Raw genomic sequence first — 17,410 nt, 5'->3', positions numbered from 1 at the left:
CCTCCGCGCATGCGCGCGCGCGCCGCCCTTCAGTCCCCGGAGTCTCCGCGCTGCGCCGGGGTCCCCTCCGGACCAGACCATGTGCCGCTTCACCCTGAGGGGACCTGAGAGGCGGCGGGGGGCAGAGTCGTACCCAACCGGGACAGGTGTCCTACCTTCCCGTGCTCCCAAGCTCTCTCTCAAAACGAATTCCACCCACGAGGACACAGGCAGGACACTTCAGGAGGCCCGGTCCCGCCCCGGGGCGACCTGGCCCACCTCCCCGCCACCTCGGGCGGAAGGTGGTCCGGTCGATTGGGATTGTGGGAACTGTAGTTCTCGGGGAAGTGCGCCTGCGCCTACAGTGCGCGAGGTGGGAGGGAGCTGTGGGTGCCTCGGCAATGTCGTGCAGTGGGGCGGAGGTGTGTAGGGCTATTGCAGAGTGTGCAGAGCATAGGTTGGGACCCTTGAAGTCTTTTTTTGGAGGGGGGTATTGATTTCAGAGTGGAAGGGAGGCGATGGAGGAGGGGGGGGGGGGAAACATCAATGATGAGAGAGACTCACTGATGGGCTGCCTCCTGCATTGTCAGAGATCAAGCCGTAACCCAGGGGTACTGGGAAGCGAACCGTAACCTTTCTAGTTCATAGGTCGAGACTCAACTGCTGAGCCACGGAGGCCGGGCTTGAAGTATTTTTTAATTTATTGATTTTTAGAGAGAGGGAGAGAGAGAGAGAATGGAAGGGAGAGAGAAACATTGGCTCGTTGTTCCACTTATTTATGCTCTCATTGATTGCTTCTTGTATGTGCCCTGACCAGGGATCCAACCCACAACTCTGGATATGAGGACAGATGCTCTGACCATCTGAGCTACCCGGCCAGGGCTGGGATCCCTGACCTCAGACACGTGTTTTGGGGAGGGAGAGGGAAGACGAGTCGTTTCCCAGAACAGCCTCTTCGGGGCCTGCAGACGGGACACCTGCGCAGAGACCGCAAAGATCTACCGGGTCAGAGAGGTGAGCCGAACCGGCTGGACAGCTAGCCTTCATGCTTCAGCAGGTACTTACTGAGCAGCTCGGTAGCCAGGCCTCGGCGCAGGCTGAGGACAGTCCAGGGCAAAGTCAAAACAGGGAACCTGCTATGGGCAGGTAGTTAAAACAAGGAAAGAAAGCTGGGAGTCAGACCTGGGCTTAGAATCCTCTCTCTTCCATTCGCTGTTCTCCGCGCCTGATTGTGTGTGAGAGGAGTGCACCAGTCACTGGTAAGCGTGTATTCAGCATTTAGTTTTTGCCAGACACTGTGCCGGGAGCTTTTACATATAGTCTAGTGATCCTTGCGACAGCCCTTTGAGGTAAATGCTGCTCTTTTCCCCATTTTACATGTGATGAAACAATTGCCCCAGACTCTCTGAGCTTTTGTAGGAGTTGCAGCATTTATACGAACCACTTGGCGCAGTGCCCGGCACATAAGCAGGATTTTTTATTGTGACCATGTCTCCTAAAAAGAGCCAGAGCTAGGTCCTAGCTGTTCTAAGCTCCTGGGTGACAGACAATAGAATAATTTGCTGCCTTCTCTCTAGGTGCACAGAGAAAGCTTTACCTGCTCACGCAGAGGCGTTTCCTTATAAGCAAACAATGAGCATAACAGTTCCTACAGGTGGTTACTCTTCCAGTCGATCGTAAGCACAGCATTCAGAAAGCATCAGGGCAGCTGATCAAACACGCAGGCTCGTATAGCACTTGGCATTTCACAAAGCTGCCATCACAAATCTCATTTTGATGTTTGCATCTTAAAAGTGACTCATTTAAGTTGTTAGATGGCAAAGCGAGGACTAGAATTGTAAGTCCATTTCTCTTTTCAGAGGATCAGTTTTTTATTATTATTTTAAATGTTTTTATTCATTTTAGAGAGAGGAAGGGAGGGGGAGAGAGAGAAATATCCAAGTGAGGGAGAAACACCTGTCACTTGCTTCCTGTTTGCACCCTGAGCCAGGGGACCAGGACCTGCAGCCTGGGCATGTGCCCCGACTGGGAATCAAACCGGCGACCTTTTAGTGCCTGGGATGATGCGCCATCAACTGAGCCACCCAGCCAGGGTAGGACTAACTTTAAATGAAAGTATGTTGGGTTAGATCAGCAATTTCAACTGGTGTGCCATGACAATTTTTTAAAACATGCAGTACCTGACTATTTAGTCGGGCACTGACCTCTTTTCCCTTAGATTGTCAAATAAAAAAATGACAACAGCCAACAAAACAATAGCCATCCAGTGTGAATGAATCAGAATTATACCTACTTTTCTTTTCAGATCGGCAAAGATATGTTTTTTGGTGTGCTGCAGAATTTTAATAATTAGTCTATGTGTGCCATGCAATGAAAAACAGTTGAAAATCGATGTTCAGCCCTGACCAGTTTGTACCTTGGTTGCGGGCACATCCCCAGTAGGGGGTGTGCAGGAGGCAGCTGATCGATGTATCTCTCTCATGGATGTTTCCAACTCTCTATCCCTCTCCCTTCTTCTCTGTAAAAAATCAGTAAAATATATTTTAAAAAAAGAAAAGAAAATCGATGTTCATGACATTTCCTAGTTTAGAGCATCTTTTTCATAATCCAGTGTTCTCACAATGTGGCTGAGCATTTTGAAACAAAATTTTCCATAAACAGGAGAAAAGACAGCTGGCAAGAATTTAGCGCATCCAAACCTTTCCTAACGGCGTTGCTGAGCAGTGGAAAGTAGATGATGCTACTTTAGAAAGTTACTGAAAACCAGACGCCCTGGCTCTGTGGTTACATTACACGCGTGTTGGCCGCTTACGGAGCGCGGCAGGGAAACGCCGTGTCTCCTTTGTCCTGGCGGCTGTAATTTCACACTTCGACCAACGTGAGTGAGGGCTCTGTTTTAATTCACCTGTGTTTCATTTTTGTTTTCTTTTGTTTGCTGGTTCTGTGATAACTGTGAAGAAGTTGATTTCTTTCATGTAAGTTGTAGACCACAGTAACCCAAATCACACTTCCCTGAAGAGTGATTTCTGGTTCAGTCTGGATGCTACAAGCGAATGTTGGCCAGTGACCTTTGCAAACAGTATCTCCTGCAGCTACAGTTTTTAGAGTCCCTGTGAAAATGCTTTTCTAGGTGGCATCTGCATTCTTTTTCTTAATCCTCAGCTGAGGACATTTTCCCACTGATTTTAGAGAGAGTGGAAGGGAGAGGGAGAGACGGGGAGAAACATCGATGTGAGAGAGACGCATCGATTGGTTGCCTCCTGCATGAGCCCCGACCAGGGCCTGGGAACCTGCAACCGAAGTACATGCCCTAGACGGGAATCGAACCCGGGACCTTTCAGTCCGCAGGCGGACGCTCTATCCACTGAGCCAAACTGGCTAGCGCTGCATTCATTTCTCACTGTTTGGTCAGGGAAGAGCCTGGCATAGACTGTCAGCTTGAAGAGAAATAAGGTGTAAATCAGTTTACGTCATTCAACGAGTGTGAACTAAGAGAGGGTGTCCTGAAGGGAGAAGAGTCACACTCATTTGGGTAGTTTCCCCTTTTCCCTCTGCCCAGCCGGCTGACTAGTTACTGAACTACCCTAAGGTGGTCAGTGAGGGCCACACTCAGGGTTTGGGCATCTTCGTTCATGTAAACTGCCCTTCTGGCCAGGATGTCTGGTTGTCATTTTGGCATTGAATTAATGTGATGAATTATTTGACTGGAGCTGGTCCTTGAAATTATGAATAATGTCTGCCTCTCCCTGGTTGCCAGCCGCTAGTGGGAGAACACGTGCATGCCAGCTCCCTGGGCACCATGATCTGCATCCTTCCCAACCCCCTTACACTTCCGCCCTGTTGATGGCCGTCGCTGCTCTACAGTGCAGCCCTCCTCGCTTTCCTCACCTCAGGAGCTGTGTCCAGCTCTACTGAGGAGCGATTGACAAATACAAACTGTGTATATTTTAGGTGTACAACGTGATAGTTCGATATACGCATATATTGATACAATCACCACAATCAAGCTAATTAACATACTCATGCAGTTACCATTTTCTTTGTTATTAATCCTCACCCAAGGATATTTTTTCCACTCATGTTTTTTTAGAGAAAGTGGAAAGGTGTGGGGGGGAGATACAGAGAGATACATCCATGTGTGATAGACACGGCAACTGGTTGCTTCCCACACACCCCTACGGGGCCTGGGATCGAACCTGCAACTGAGATATGTGTCCTGATGGGGAATGGAACCGTGACCTCCTGGTTCACAGGTCAGTGCTCAGCCACTGAGCCGCGCCAGCCGGCGTGCAGACATTTTTGATTGTTACAATTGGGAACTGTTACTGGCGTCTAGTGGGTAGATACCAGGGGTGCTACTCAACACCCTACAATGCACAGGGCAGGAGACCCCACAACAAAGAATTACTGGGCCTCCGATGCCGGTGCTGGGTGCTGAGGTCAGAGACTGCCGTGGCCTTCTCTCTCAGGTTACGCCACCCTGTCTGTGGTATTTCAGATGGCGGCCTAGCAACCTACTACAGCAGGTCTCTTCCAGCCTCACACGTTGCTTAGTGCACTCCAGGAGTTTGTACTATCCCAACTTTCCTCCGAGATAGAAACTCTAAAAGCAAGTAGGCTGTAACTGGTTTGGCTCAGTGGATAGAGCGTCGGCCTGTGGACTGAAGGGTCCTGAGTTCGATTCTGGTCAAGGGCATGTGCCTGGGTTGCAGGCTAAAACCCCAATAGGGGGCGTGCAGGAGGCAGCCGATCCATGATTCTCTCGAAGCTGGAGCCCAGCTTGTATGTCTCAGTGGTTGAGTGTCAACCCAAGAACCAGGTTTGATTGCTAGTCAGAACACATTACCTTGGTTGCGGGCACATCCCCAGTAGGGGTGTGCAGGAGGCAGCTGATTGATGTTTTCTCTCTCATCGATGTTTCTGACTCTCTATCCCTCTCCCTTCCTCTCTGTAAAAAATCAATAAAATATATATTTTTTAAATAAAATATATTAAAAAAAAAAGCAAGTAGAAGCTTTAGCCTCTTCCCTTGCCCCCTGGCTGGACACACCTTTGGTGACCTAAATAATGAAAGGCCTTCTGAAGTGAGAGGCAACAAGCATTCTATTTAATACTAGAGGCCCAGTGCACAAAATTCGTGCACGGGGGTGGAGGGCAGGTATCCCTCAGCCCAGCTGCGTCCTCTCGCAATCTGGGGCCCCTCAGGGGATGTCGGGCCTAAACCAGCAGTAGGACATTCCTCTCGCAATCCAGGACGCTGCATGCACCAGTGACCATACTTTTCATCCAGGTGAAAGGCATCATGCTGCAGTATGGGCAGCTACATATTTTTGCCCTGATTATAAAAAGTAGCACATAACATGGTCCTTCTGGGGCAGTAGTACCATTTCCCCCATCTTATGGGTGGAAAAACTAAGGCAGAGAGAAGTTAAGTAATTGGCTTTGTCACACAGTTATAAGTGTCAGAATCAGGGCTGACCACAAAATGTGCAAGCCAGAGCCCATGCATGTCATTGCTGCATCATCCTGTTTTTTCAGTGTTAGAGTAGCCTTGCCAGGTTTTAATTTTTAAATCTAAACTACCACTGCAGCAGCTGCGCTTGCCAGCCATTAGCCCGGCTTCTGGCTGAGCAGTGCTCTCCCTGTGGGAGCACACTGACCACCAGGGGGCAGCTCCTGCATTGGGCGTCTGCTGGTCTGTGGTCAGTGCATGTCATAGCAACTGGCCGTTCTGCCAGTCATTCCGCTGTTTGGTCGATTTGCATATTAGGGTTTTATTATATAGGATTAAAAAAGAAAGAGAATAGCTGTTTGGGGAAACCCCAGTAGGAGTCAGATCAGGAGAGGGAGGCCGGGGCAGTTGGGGGAAAGGGAGGGAACAATGGCATCCATAGAAAGCAAGCATTTCTGTAGGTTCAGATAAGGCAACTTAGTAGCCTAACTCTCAACAATGTACTTAATTTCCAGGTCACTAGTCCTCAGTCCTCAGTCTTATCTGCTTTCTTGTTATCCTGGCAAACAGTTCTTTGGGACACAGTGTTGCTTCAGGCCCAGAGCAAAGGTTAGTTTGCCCTGTTTGAACTCCCAAAGGTTGGAGGCATGAGACTGCCAGGCAGCGCCTCTGGGGCAGCTCCATTTTAAAGTGACTCCTTTTATGATTATTTTCACACCCTGGCTTGGCTTTGGGTTGATCCGCCTTCAGGGCCATCGCCGCAGTGATGTTTGCACTTAGTGGGGGCGTGAGCCTCCATATGCAAGATTAGATCTCTCTCCTGGGGCCTGGCTCTGCAGTACAGTACAGGTGGGCTCAGAAGTTAGCATTTTTATGCCTATATTTTTTATAGAGAATGGAAGGGAGAGGGAGAGTTAGAAACATCGATGATGAGAGAGAGCCATTGATAAGCTGCCTCCTGCACATCCCTTGACCAGGGTGGGGATCAAGCCCGCACCCGGGCATGTGCCCTTGACCGGAATCAAACCTGGGACCCTTCGGTCCGCAGGTCGACGCTCTATCCACTGAGCCACACCCGGCCAGGGCAGGAGTTAGCATTTGTAATAAGTTCACTTGGTCTCTAAGAGGAAGGAAGGAGAAGCTTACTGCCCTCCCTGAAGCACCCTCCCCCTCAGCGGCACCCCTCCTTCCGGGCCCTCCCTCCAGTTGCCCCTTCTCTTGCAGCTGCTCTGCCTGCTGCTCTCACCTGCTGACTCGTGGCGGGGCTGCGGGCTCTGTTCACTGTGATCGCCTTCAACATCCCTGGCCAGCGCTCCGTTCCATCCTGAAGGGAAGGCCCTGGGGTGGGATGAAGGCAGTCAGTATGGGAATCCCTAAATGTGTGCAAGGAAGTCCACCGATCTTCGCCCATCATTCTTCCCTCACTTTGCGAGAGACAGGCACACCTTTCCCTCATCTGAGTCTCACCAGGTCCTGCCAGCAGCGGCAGGCACCAGGGCGCAGCGGGAAGGCCGGACACCCTTTCTGAGATGGAGCCTGCCCCACACTGAGCTTTCCGCCAAGCGGCAGGGGGCCTCACGGGCTGGTCAGCTGAATATGTGGAGTGATGTCGTGATGGAGCTGCTTGTCTCTGCATGTTGCTGAGGCAAAGGAACTGTGCGACAGTGCTGCAACAAAACTGTTCAGAACTATTTATTTATTGCAGAGAGGAAGGGAGAGGGAGAGAGAGAAACACATCAGCCAGCTGCCTCCTGCACACCCCCACTGGGGATGGGGCCCGCCACCCGGGCCTGTGCCCTGAGCAGGAATCAAACCAGGACCTCCTGGTTCATAGGTTGATCCTCAACCACTGAGCCACGCTGGCTGGGCCAAAGCTACTTCTTAAATGCAGTCGGACTTTCAGTTCCACCAATATTTCAACTTATGAATCAGTTTTGTAACGTGAACTAGACCCGGAACATTAAAGTCCCCGCTTTCATGGCAGCGCTGCGCACAGGTGGGCTCGGGAGGCAGCGTCCTGAACGAGCTGACCCGCGAGGATGGCCAGGCTCACAGGTGGAGGACCCGAGGGTTAGGACTGCGGCTCAGACAGGGTTTAAAATGCACTGTCAGCCCTGACCGGTTTGGCTCAATGGATGGAGTGTCTGTCGGCCTGCAGACTGGAGGGTCCTGGGTTCGAGTCCGGTCGAGGGCATGTACCTTGGTTGCGGGCACATCCCCAGTGGGGGGTGTGCAGGAGGCAGCTGATGAATGTTTCCAGCTATCTCTCTCCCTTCCTCTCTGTAAAAAATCAATAAAATATATTTTGTAAAAACCAAACAAAAAAATGCACTGTCACCATCATGAAGTCCTGTCTGTGTCCACCTAAGTGACTTCATGTGCTGCCTGAGGAACATTACCATGTAAGTTTGATGTAATTTATAAGATTACATGTAACCTTGATGTACTCTGAATCCATGAATTGTTTTCCAGTGACAGAGGCATTGTACCTCTTTTTGGGGGAAGTTTTATTGAGATGGAAGTTCCGTGCCACACAACTCAGCTATTTAAAAGGCACAGTTCAGTCCAGTGGCTTCAGGCAATGTTCATGGGGTAATGAGAATTCCTATCTCGCTCTCTCTCCCTCCCCTGCTTCCTCTCTGAAATCAAGAAAAATATACTTTAAAAAACACCTTAAAAAAAAATTTTTTTTTATTGATTTCACAGCGAAAGGGAGAGGAAGATATAGAAACATCAATGATGAGAGGGAATCATCAATTGGCTGCCTCCTGAATTTCCCTTATTAGTAAAATATATTTTGTAAAAACCAAACAAAAAAACATAAGCCTACAACCTGGGCATGTGCCCTTGACTTGACCGGAATCCAACCTCGGACCCTTCAGTCCCCAGGCGGACCCTCTATCCACTGAGCCAAGTGAGCTAGGACAGAAACTGGGTTTTATGTGTCTTCTCGAACCCCTTGCTGTTGCAACATCGCTTCAACTGTGGGGCCAAACCTTTGTCCCAGGGCCGGGGCGGTGGGGGCTGCCAAGCTTGGCACCCACTGTCAGGTGAGTGGCAGTGTGACTGTCTGACCCCGGCTGAGGATAGCTGGGTGACCTAAACATGGCCAATCAGATGGCCCTGCCTGGGACTTTCAGGCTGTATGATCGATCCAGAGATACAGGCGACCAGAGTGTGTGGCCTATTTTTTTTAGAAAAAAACTTATTGACCAAAGCAAAAACACACTCAGGACAGAGCAACAAGGGCATAGAAGCAACAGGTTGGGCTGCTCTGGCTCCCCAAGAAGTCAGAGAAAAGGGAGCCTTGGGGTCAGGGTCCAGGTGAGCCCAGGACCAGCTGCTGCTGCCCACTGCTCCCCTAGTTGCAAGTCTCCTGGGGTCCCTTGGAGGTTGAGATGCACGCCTGTGAGAGAAGGGAAGGGTGTGGGTGTGCTCCCTGAAGGGAGAGCTCATCAGAGTGCATTTGGTTATGGGGCAGCCACAGGCTGAGTGCCCACGGGAAGTGGAGCCTGTAGGGCCCTTGCCAGCCTCTCCTGGGGGCATGATTTGGGCTATTTCTGGCCACTTAGAACGGAGAGAGCTAAAGAGAGTAGTAATGAGTGACTAGCAGCACATTATTAAGCATAGTACAACTAAACACTACCATATTGCACGTGAGTTATCTAAAAGTTTGTACAGCAGTTAAAAGTAGTAAAAATACTGCCCTGAGCAGGTGGCTCAGGTGGCTGGAGCATTGTGTCCGTGTGCCAAAAGGATGCGGTTTTGATTCCCAGTCAGGGCAAATACTGGGTTGCAAGTTCAGTCTCTGGTGTGTGTGTGGTGTGTGTGGTGTACAGGAAGCAACCGATTGATGTTTCTCTCATATCAATAAAAACAAATCCTTGGGTAAGGATTTAAAAATTGTAGTAAAAAATTGAGAGGGAATACTTACATGAAATCTCTCTTGGAACAAATCTCCCTTTAGGACATTTGGAACTCACACCTGAACCCTCTGTGTGTAACCTCAGGGCTCACTGATGATGGGGGCCTCCCCGCACAGCCCTGCCCTGCCTCCCTATCTTCCCACCTCAACAGTGAGCTCAGGGCTGTTCCACTGCTGCTCACAGACAGAAACAGAGACACCTGCAATAAAAATGTCCGGGTTTATTACGCCAGTAAAATATTGACCTGCTTTTCTCCGTTTTGGCATTATGGCTGCCAAAGCTTAAATGACCTTTTCTCTGTGAGTATCATTATAAACACATCCCACATGTCCAAATCCTCCTCACACACGAGACGGGCGGTCCAGGTGACTCTGCTGCTTGTCCCACATCCCTGCTGGTCCCAGGCGCGTGGTTCCCGGCAATCCCATGGTCACACACACTGTGGTTCTTCCTGTTCCAAGACATGGAGCTGGCGGTGTCCCCGGAGCCAGGGTCCCTGTGGAGCGAGCCGGGAGTTCACCTCCGAAGTCTGCGGCTGACGTTGGTCTAGCTGACCTCTGGGCACTGGCCTCTACCTTTACAGCATGAGATTGTTTCTCTAGGAACTTCCCAGGCCAAGGCGTGGCTTCACATCAGTGAACTCTCCAGACCAACGGCCGACAGCTCCTGAGGAGGGACCGGTGTGGAGGCCCGAGCCTGTTTGTGACGGCCGTGCTGCCTCCCAGAGGTGCCGTCGGCCAGAAAACGGGGGGAAGGACGGCGAGGAGTTTGGTGTGCTGTGTGGCTGACAGTGGAAGGAATTCTGAATGACGAGCTGGATCCCGGACAAGGTCGTGAACGGGTGAACCTGCGAGACCCCTGGAGGCCACACATCCACGTGCCGGGTGCCCCACCAGCCCTGCTTGTCACAACTCTGTTTGTTAAAAAATGACCAAGGAGGAAATGGTGAGTTTCTGGGCTGAGGACATGATAAAAGCCACTGTACCGTGCGAGCGGCCGGCCCCCCTTCCTGCAGAGGCGGCGTCACTCCTCCTGGGCCCAGCAGAGCTGGCCGTCCTCGCCCAGCCGCACGGCACCGCTGGCCACCAGCTGCAGGGCTGCGGGGAAGATCCTGTGCTCCGCGACCTTCACCCGCTCGGACAGGGTGGCCACCGTGTCCCCCCTCCTCACCGGCACAGCTTCTTGTAAAATGATCCGCCCGGCATCCACGTCTTCCTGGAAGAGGAGGCAGCGCTTTGAACCCGACGTTCCAGCCGGTACCCCTCACCTCCAAACCCATGACACCGCCGTGGAGACATACTCACCGCGACAAAGTGCACGGTGCACCCCGTCACCGCGACGCCGGCGGCCAGGGCCTGCTCGTGGGCATTGGCGCCCTTGAAGGACGGCAGCAGGGATGGGTGGACGTTGAGCATTCTCCCTGGAAGGCGAGCACAGTCAGAGGGAACGTCCAGTTCCTGTTCCCGGACCGCGCGCTCTCCTGTCGGGAACAGGAGTCGGGGCAGGATTTCTCTGGAAGGTGTTTTCTTCGTCAGAGACAGAGCGGAGGCAAAGGGAGAATCAGGCTGACGTCCGGGGCGGCAGGTCCCTGCCCTGCACGGCTGAGGACTCGCCGAGGGACCCGCAGTGACCGAGGTGGGACAGGGACGGGGCAGGGCGCGCTCTGTGGGCCCTGGGGCACACTAGGGAGACACATGAAACCCTTGCACAGTGTCCACGTGGGACCAGTGGCATGTCCACCAGCCAGATGCCGGCTCAGCCCTGTGCCTTGGCACCTAAGGCCCGGCCTGCTCCTGTCCTACCACGTGCGCTCCCACTACCCTCTTAGGGAAACACAAACCCTTTGGAGAGAGTGCGTTTGCTGCTCACATGTGTGCACAGCAGGACGCAGGGGAACTGGTGGGAAAGGCAGTAGCCCCAGGCCTCTTGTTTTCTGGCCACATTGTCCTCCCTGCCCCCTCCAGCAGCGCCTGCACTCCCCGAGGAGGGGTGGGGGGCTCGGGGAGCCACACTCTTGCTCCCAGACTAGTGAAAAGGCCCCTCCGAGCACGGACTCAGAGAGGAAGTGCTGTCTGTGTGGGGTGGGAAACAAAGCCCCGCTCTATTAGGAAAGCCTAGGAACCGGTGAGAGCAGGATCGTGAATCACCCTGGGCATTCTCTGGGCGAAGGTGAAGGGAATGACTCTGACCGTGATGGTCAGTGTCCGGTAAACACGCCCCTGGGGTCGCCGGGCAAGCTAACCGCAAGGTGCACTTGCACGAGGCCGCTCCCGCTCACCATTCCACTTCCTGACGAAGGGGCCAGACAAGATCCTCATGAACCCTGCCAGGCAGACGATGTCCGCGGAGAACTCTGCGAGGACCTGGTCAATGGCCGTGTCAAATTCGACACGGCTTTTGTATAACTTGTGACTGAGTACCTGGAACAGAAAAGCAGAAGCATGATCTGTTTCAAGGAGTGACCACAAATAGGTCCACTCGACCTTTCCACAGACCGCAGTCGACTCCCTTGCGAAGCCGCGCCGACAGAAAGAGGTAGGGAGTGACGGCACGAAGCAGAAAGATCGGCCCAGCACCACCCCAAACCCAGAAACCCAGAGGCCACGAGCCGCGCCCAGCCTGTGGGTGGAAGACAGGTGTGAGCACAGCCGCAGGCAGGACACGCCGAGGCCGTACCCTGGTGGGAATGCCCGCACACGCTGCTCGGTCCAGCCCGGCCACCGCGGCCTTGTTGGAGATGACCACGACGATGTGCGCGGCGCTGCTCGGCTCCCGGGTGCTGTCTATCAGCGCCTGCAGGTTCGAGCCTGAGGAAGAAGAGCATCAGCAAGCTCACACTTCTTAAAGAGACTTGTGCCCTTAAACCTTTGAGCTTCTCAATTACAGTTCATATTCCGTATCACATCAGTTTCAGGGGTACAGTGCAGTGGTCAGACATTTTACATAATGTACGAAGTGGTCCCTCGCAGCGAAGTCTGGCCCCCGCCTAGCACCTAGCTAGCCCGTCACTGCCTGGACCCCCTGTGCTGTGTGACGGACTAGATTCCCGGGGGCTGTAGAGGTCAAACCCTGAGGTTTGGGGGGGATTGGGGGGGGGGAGGGAAGAGCATGTGTGCAGTGCTGTAGGAAAGGGGAGGCCACAGCTCACCTGTCCCAGAGATGAGGACGGCCACTCTGGCCTTTTCCGGGGCAGAGGAGGGAGTGTGCGCGCAGCCGTTCTGCACCACGGGCCCGCTCAGCTGCAGGGCATCCAGCAGGTGCCTGACTCTCACTCGGGGGGAACCTTCATTTCAAACACCCAGGAAAGAAGCACAGCCATGAATTAACAGCGAGGATGGAAAGGATCTATGATAACTTCAGAACGCTGTATCTTATTCTGAAAAGGAGATGTGCGAGGACTAAAATACCAGTTTGTACTATTAATACTAATCATTCACAAAAGCCTCCTTTAGGGGAACACATTGCCTGCTTCAGCTGAACGCTGTAGCTTATGTCAAGACCTAGCCCAGTGTCGACACCCCTGCCTGCCAGGGCTCCACCCGCCCTCCATGCTCATCCACGACAGTGGGGAGCTCCAGGGTTCACGGGAAGGCATGGGACCAAGCAAAGCCACACAGGACGCTGGCAAAGAGAGGGCCTCTTACTGCCATGTGAGCTGAAGGCTGTGAGCTCCTCTTTCCAGTATTTGGAGAACCGGCCTGAATGTGGAACCTACACACAACGGAATGAGAGGCGGAGAAGACAAGAACCCAAGCCCTGACATCTGTGGCGAATTCTGAGTGGGTTCTGCCACGCTGCCGCCTGCTGGCGCCGGTGACCGAGCCCCCGGGGAAAGCAGGGCACTGGTCAGGGTGTCCGCTCACCACTCCCGGATCTGAGCCGAGCTGCAAAACACAGCCCGAGACGGGAAAAGCAGGGCACTGGTCAGGGACTCTGCTCACCACTCCTGGATCTGAGCCGAGCTGCAAAACACAGCCCGAGGGAGGTCGCTGGGAAGTGAGCCAGGGACCAGCGTGCAGCTGTGGGAGCACAGAGGAGCCAGGACAGGGCTGCCCACGGCGGGCAGCGGGGCTCGATGCCCTGGGCCCTCAGATGGTGCCTCAGCACTGCTTCCTGTCCTTGGAGTGGCGCTTCACGCACCAGCTCTCACCCCTCTGGCCAAGGTGCGGCTGTGGGGGTGGTGCTATGGGCTGCTCCGGAGGCCTGAGCCCCGCGGCGGAAGTGGAGGTACATGGTGTTGCCGTGTGGCTGTGGTCAGGTTACACCTGGGCCACAGCGATGCCGGAGCAAGAGGTGGACGGACAGCGTGTGAGGTGGGACAGATACACTCGGGATCACACGCCGAAGAGCCAGTAAGGAGCGACTACCTTCGGGGCAGGCCACCACCCTGCCGACCAGCCACGCCTCCTCCTGGTGCTGCCGAACGTCCCTCAGCACCGGCTCCGCCAGGTCCTCCGACACCACGAGGGCAGCCCCGACCCCGCAGTTAAAGGTCCTGGCCATCTCCTCCTCCGAGAGGCGTCCTTCCCGCTGCAGCCACGAGAAGATGGGGGGGACCCTCCAGGCCCGGGCATCTGGAAACGGGAAGAGTGTCCGATTACCCACCATCCTCTTAGAAAGGATGAGGTGCACACCGCCCGGGGCCCACAACAGCCCTGCTGCTTTAGGTGCCAAGAGGGCCACCATTCTAGCAACAGTCACAGTCAACAGCAACATAAAGGAACGTAATGCTTTATGGACACTCATTAAAAGCGCTGTTATTACGACAGGTTAGCACTGACGACACAGTATATGGCAGGATAAACAGATTACACCCAACTACGATATTTTAGCAAAATGTTTACAAAGTGTTAGTTTGGTTCCTGACGGAAACCCCAGAGACTGAAGCAGGGACCGAGTTTCCTTTGCATTGGGACAGACATTTGCATAATTCACAAGACAACGGCTTTTAGCGATATGGCTATACCAACACTCAAGTTCCTGGGGTGGCGACCATTACGTTCTTTTTAGCCAGTGGGAGCTAGTGCCTTCCTGTGGAGGCAGCCAATAGAGCCATTAAGAACTGGCCAGGAAGGGGTATTTACACCACAGGAACTGCGCTCCCCCATCAGCACGCCGCCCTCTTAATGATCCCAAGAGGATGAGCCCTTCTTCAAGGCTGTGCTTATCCTCCCTGGGAAACATCTCCACCCCAGGAGTGTCTGAAGCCACCAGGTTAGCCCATGGGCCTGGCACTCGGCGCTGCTGCAGGGGGTCCCATCGGCCCCCGCCCAGCTGCTCCCTTCCGCTTCCTGGAGAGGCGCAATCCCATGCGACCACTCTCCTCGCTTCCACAACCACCTATTTCTGACTTTCAGACTCTCCTCGCTTCACATCTGCTCCCACAGGAGGGCTAGGTCAGCACATCTACCCCTGCACCCACAGCTGCTCTGCCCATCGCCCACCCTCCACCTGCTCCGCCCTACCCATCAACCCCATCACTTAATGTTTTCTGTTCTTGTTCCAAGGCTACGCATGCTTTCTCTGGGAGGGAAGTTACACAACCAGCTTCAACTTCTCCTTCCGACCTGCCTGCCGTCCCAGCCTGTTTCTGGCCTTGACGGCTTTAGTGTGAATTTCTCGCCTCAAGCCGCCAGTCCAGGCCTGCGCAGGCACTAAGCCCGTCTTCCCTCCCCAGGAAAAGGCATCCGTTTCTACCCCTCAAACCAGTGTATATAGCTGCCTCTGACAGCTTGACCACGTACTCTGCCCCTTTCCCCTATAAAAACGGGGACACCCTGTCCTTCACTTTGCCATGAGCAGAAGTCATTTCCCCTCGCCTTTAACCCATCAGTTTCTGAGTCAGAGCTCTCTATCTACTGTCTTTGTACCTCTGCCCCCATCAAGCTGCCTTTTAAAAAAAAAAAAAAAAATATTTTATTGATTTTTTACAGAGAGGAAGGGAGAAGGATAGAGAATTAGAACATTGATGAGGGAGAAACATCGAACAGCTGCCTCCTGCACACTCCCCACTGGGGATGTGCCCGCAACCAAGGTACATGCCCCTGACCGGAATCGAAGCTGGTACCCTTGAGTCCGCAGGCCGACGCTCTATCCACTGAGCCACACCGGTTAGGGCCCCATCAAGCTGCTTTTTGACCCACCTGAGATATGCGGGTCTATATTGGCCCTCACCCTAGAGCTACGCGGCACCTGACCGGCCGACCAGGGTCATGCTCAAGTCCCTGCTGGGGCTGCTACTTTTACTGGGCTCACTCCCCTGACGGTTCTTGCAGTAGCCCTACCTCTGCCAAGGTCAGGCACTGAGGAGCAACCTCTGGCCCCTCCACTCTTGTGGCGTTAGCGGTAACTACCTGCATACGAGGACGTACCTTATCTTCAATCTGATCTAACTTCTGATCACAGACTCCGTGCAATAAGCACACTGAAGAGATGAAACACAGATTCCAATTCCTGCTCCAAATCTACTCTTCCTCCTGTGTTTTGGATGTTGCCATCCACTCACCTGCTTGACTAGAAACTTGGGACTTGCTTTCCCTTCTAAGCACAAATGACTCTCAGTCCTGCCTCCTCCTGCACGCCCCGGTCTGGCTTCACCCCTGCAGAGGACTAGTCAGGGCTGCCCCTGCCCTCCCTGCACGTCCCAGGGTCCGACACGACAGAGCTTGAGACTACACCCGGAGGACCTGACGGCCCTTCATCTGCTGTAAGACAATTACATGAGAGGGTTTCATGATTTACAAACACGGCAAACAAGGCAAAAGAGGTAAAAGGGGCAGCCCTGTCCCCCCAGACTCCCAGTGATAAGAATTTCCCACGTGTGACGACATGTGCACTAACCAGCCACAGCGCCCCGGGCACCTTTCCTCCGAACAGCGCTCACCTAACTCCACCCCGCACCTCGGGGGGAGGACCCGCGGGATGTTCTCCAGCAGCCCTCCGCCGGTGATGTGGGCCAAGGCCTTGACATGACCCGAACGCAAGACAGGTAACAGGGACTGGCTGTAGATTCTGGTTGGGGTCAGAAGTAAGTCCCCTGGATATTGGAGAGAAAAGACAAAAACTTAGCCAGTGAATAAAAAACCAAAGCATAAAAAAACAACAAAATGGCCTGGCCGGTGTGGCTCAGTGGTTGAGCATCAACCTATGAACCAGGTCACGGTTCAATTCCCAGTCAGGCCACATGCCCAGGTTGTGGGCTCGATCCCCAGTGTGGAGCCTGCAGGAGGCAGCCGGTCAGTGAGTCTCTCATCATTGATGCATTTATCTCTCTCCCTCTCTTCCTCTCCTTTCCTCTCTGAAATCAATAAAAATATCTTTAAAAGACCCTAAAACAACGAAATAAAATGGAAGTAGAGAATGCCCGTGACTGTGCAGGCACAGCAGTTCTATAACAACGTCCAGACAAGACCACAGGACAGTGCCATTGATTCCAGCTCAGCAGTGAGAGGCTGCCCGCTCAACAGTGCTCAGATATCTCCGTGCAGGAGTTCACAATGACAGTGCACTCACCCAAGGTCTGGTCACCGCAGCCATGGGGTGCCGGGGAGGAGTACTGAAGGGGAGATCTCGCCACAATCTTCCTCACAAGGCTGAACCCGTTGCTATGGAGACCCGATGACGCTATTCCAATAACCACGTCGCCTTCAGCGATGCTTTCCAGGCGAGGGAGTTGCTGGTCCCGCTCCACGGCCCCCACGGCGAACCCGGCCAGGTCGTACTCCCCAGGGGGATACATGTCCGGCATTTCTGCTGTTTCCCCTCCTGGCGGGAAGACCAAACAAGAACAAGGAAACCGTAACATTCACGCACCTATCTGGGACGCAGTGACCCCGGCTACAATTAAACACCCGGCGGTAATCCTGAACATTCCTGAACTGTCCTCTGTGGACTGCCCAACAGAACTTTTTTTTTTTTTAAATTAAATCTTTATTGTTCAGATTATTACATTTGTTCCTCTTTTTTCCCCCCATAATTCCCCTCCTCCCAGTTCCCGCCCCACCCCTGCCCTCACTCCCCACCCACTGTCCTCATCCATAGGTGCACGATTTTT

At 53.4% G+C, this 17,410-nt stretch overlaps 2 protein-coding genes across 2 annotated transcripts in view; both read right to left on the bottom strand.

Annotated features, from left to right (window-relative positions):
- DNAJC28 (DnaJ heat shock protein family (Hsp40) member C28) overlaps nucleotides 1-277 on the bottom strand; it is a 4,356-nt gene extending 4,079 nt beyond the window's left edge. Inside the window, exon 1 of the mRNA XM_015560416.1 lies at nucleotides 156-277. The gene's annotated coding sequence lies outside the window, so the exon portion shown is untranslated. The remainder of the gene's footprint in view (nucleotides 1-155) is intronic.
- Nucleotides 278-9,559: 9,282 nt separating this feature from the next.
- GART (phosphoribosylglycinamide formyltransferase, phosphoribosylglycinamide synthetase, phosphoribosylaminoimidazole synthetase) overlaps nucleotides 9,560-17,410 on the bottom strand; it is a 27,749-nt gene continuing 19,898 nt past the window's right edge. Inside the window, exons 14-21 of the mRNA XM_006753108.2 lie at nucleotides 16,870-17,121; nucleotides 16,241-16,393; nucleotides 13,725-13,931; nucleotides 12,506-12,640; nucleotides 12,034-12,164; nucleotides 11,636-11,777; nucleotides 10,662-10,777; nucleotides 9,560-10,572 (exon numbers count right to left, since the gene is read on the bottom strand). Of these exons, the coding sequence (XP_006753171.1) occupies nucleotides 10,381-10,572; nucleotides 10,662-10,777; nucleotides 11,636-11,777; nucleotides 12,034-12,164; nucleotides 12,506-12,640; nucleotides 13,725-13,931; nucleotides 16,241-16,393; nucleotides 16,870-17,121 (1,328 nt within the window). The 3' untranslated portion in view covers nucleotides 9,560-10,380. The remainder of the gene's footprint in view (nucleotides 10,573-10,661; nucleotides 10,778-11,635; nucleotides 11,778-12,033; nucleotides 12,165-12,505; nucleotides 12,641-13,724; nucleotides 13,932-16,240; nucleotides 16,394-16,869; nucleotides 17,122-17,410) is intronic.

The sequence above is a fragment of the Myotis davidii genome, unplaced genomic scaffold (genome assembly GCF_000327345.1).
Source record: "Myotis davidii unplaced genomic scaffold, ASM32734v1 scaffold170, whole genome shotgun sequence".
Lineage (NCBI taxonomy): Eukaryota > Metazoa > Chordata > Mammalia > Chiroptera > Vespertilionidae > Myotis > Myotis davidii.
This window is presented reverse-complemented; position numbering and strand designations above follow the sequence as displayed.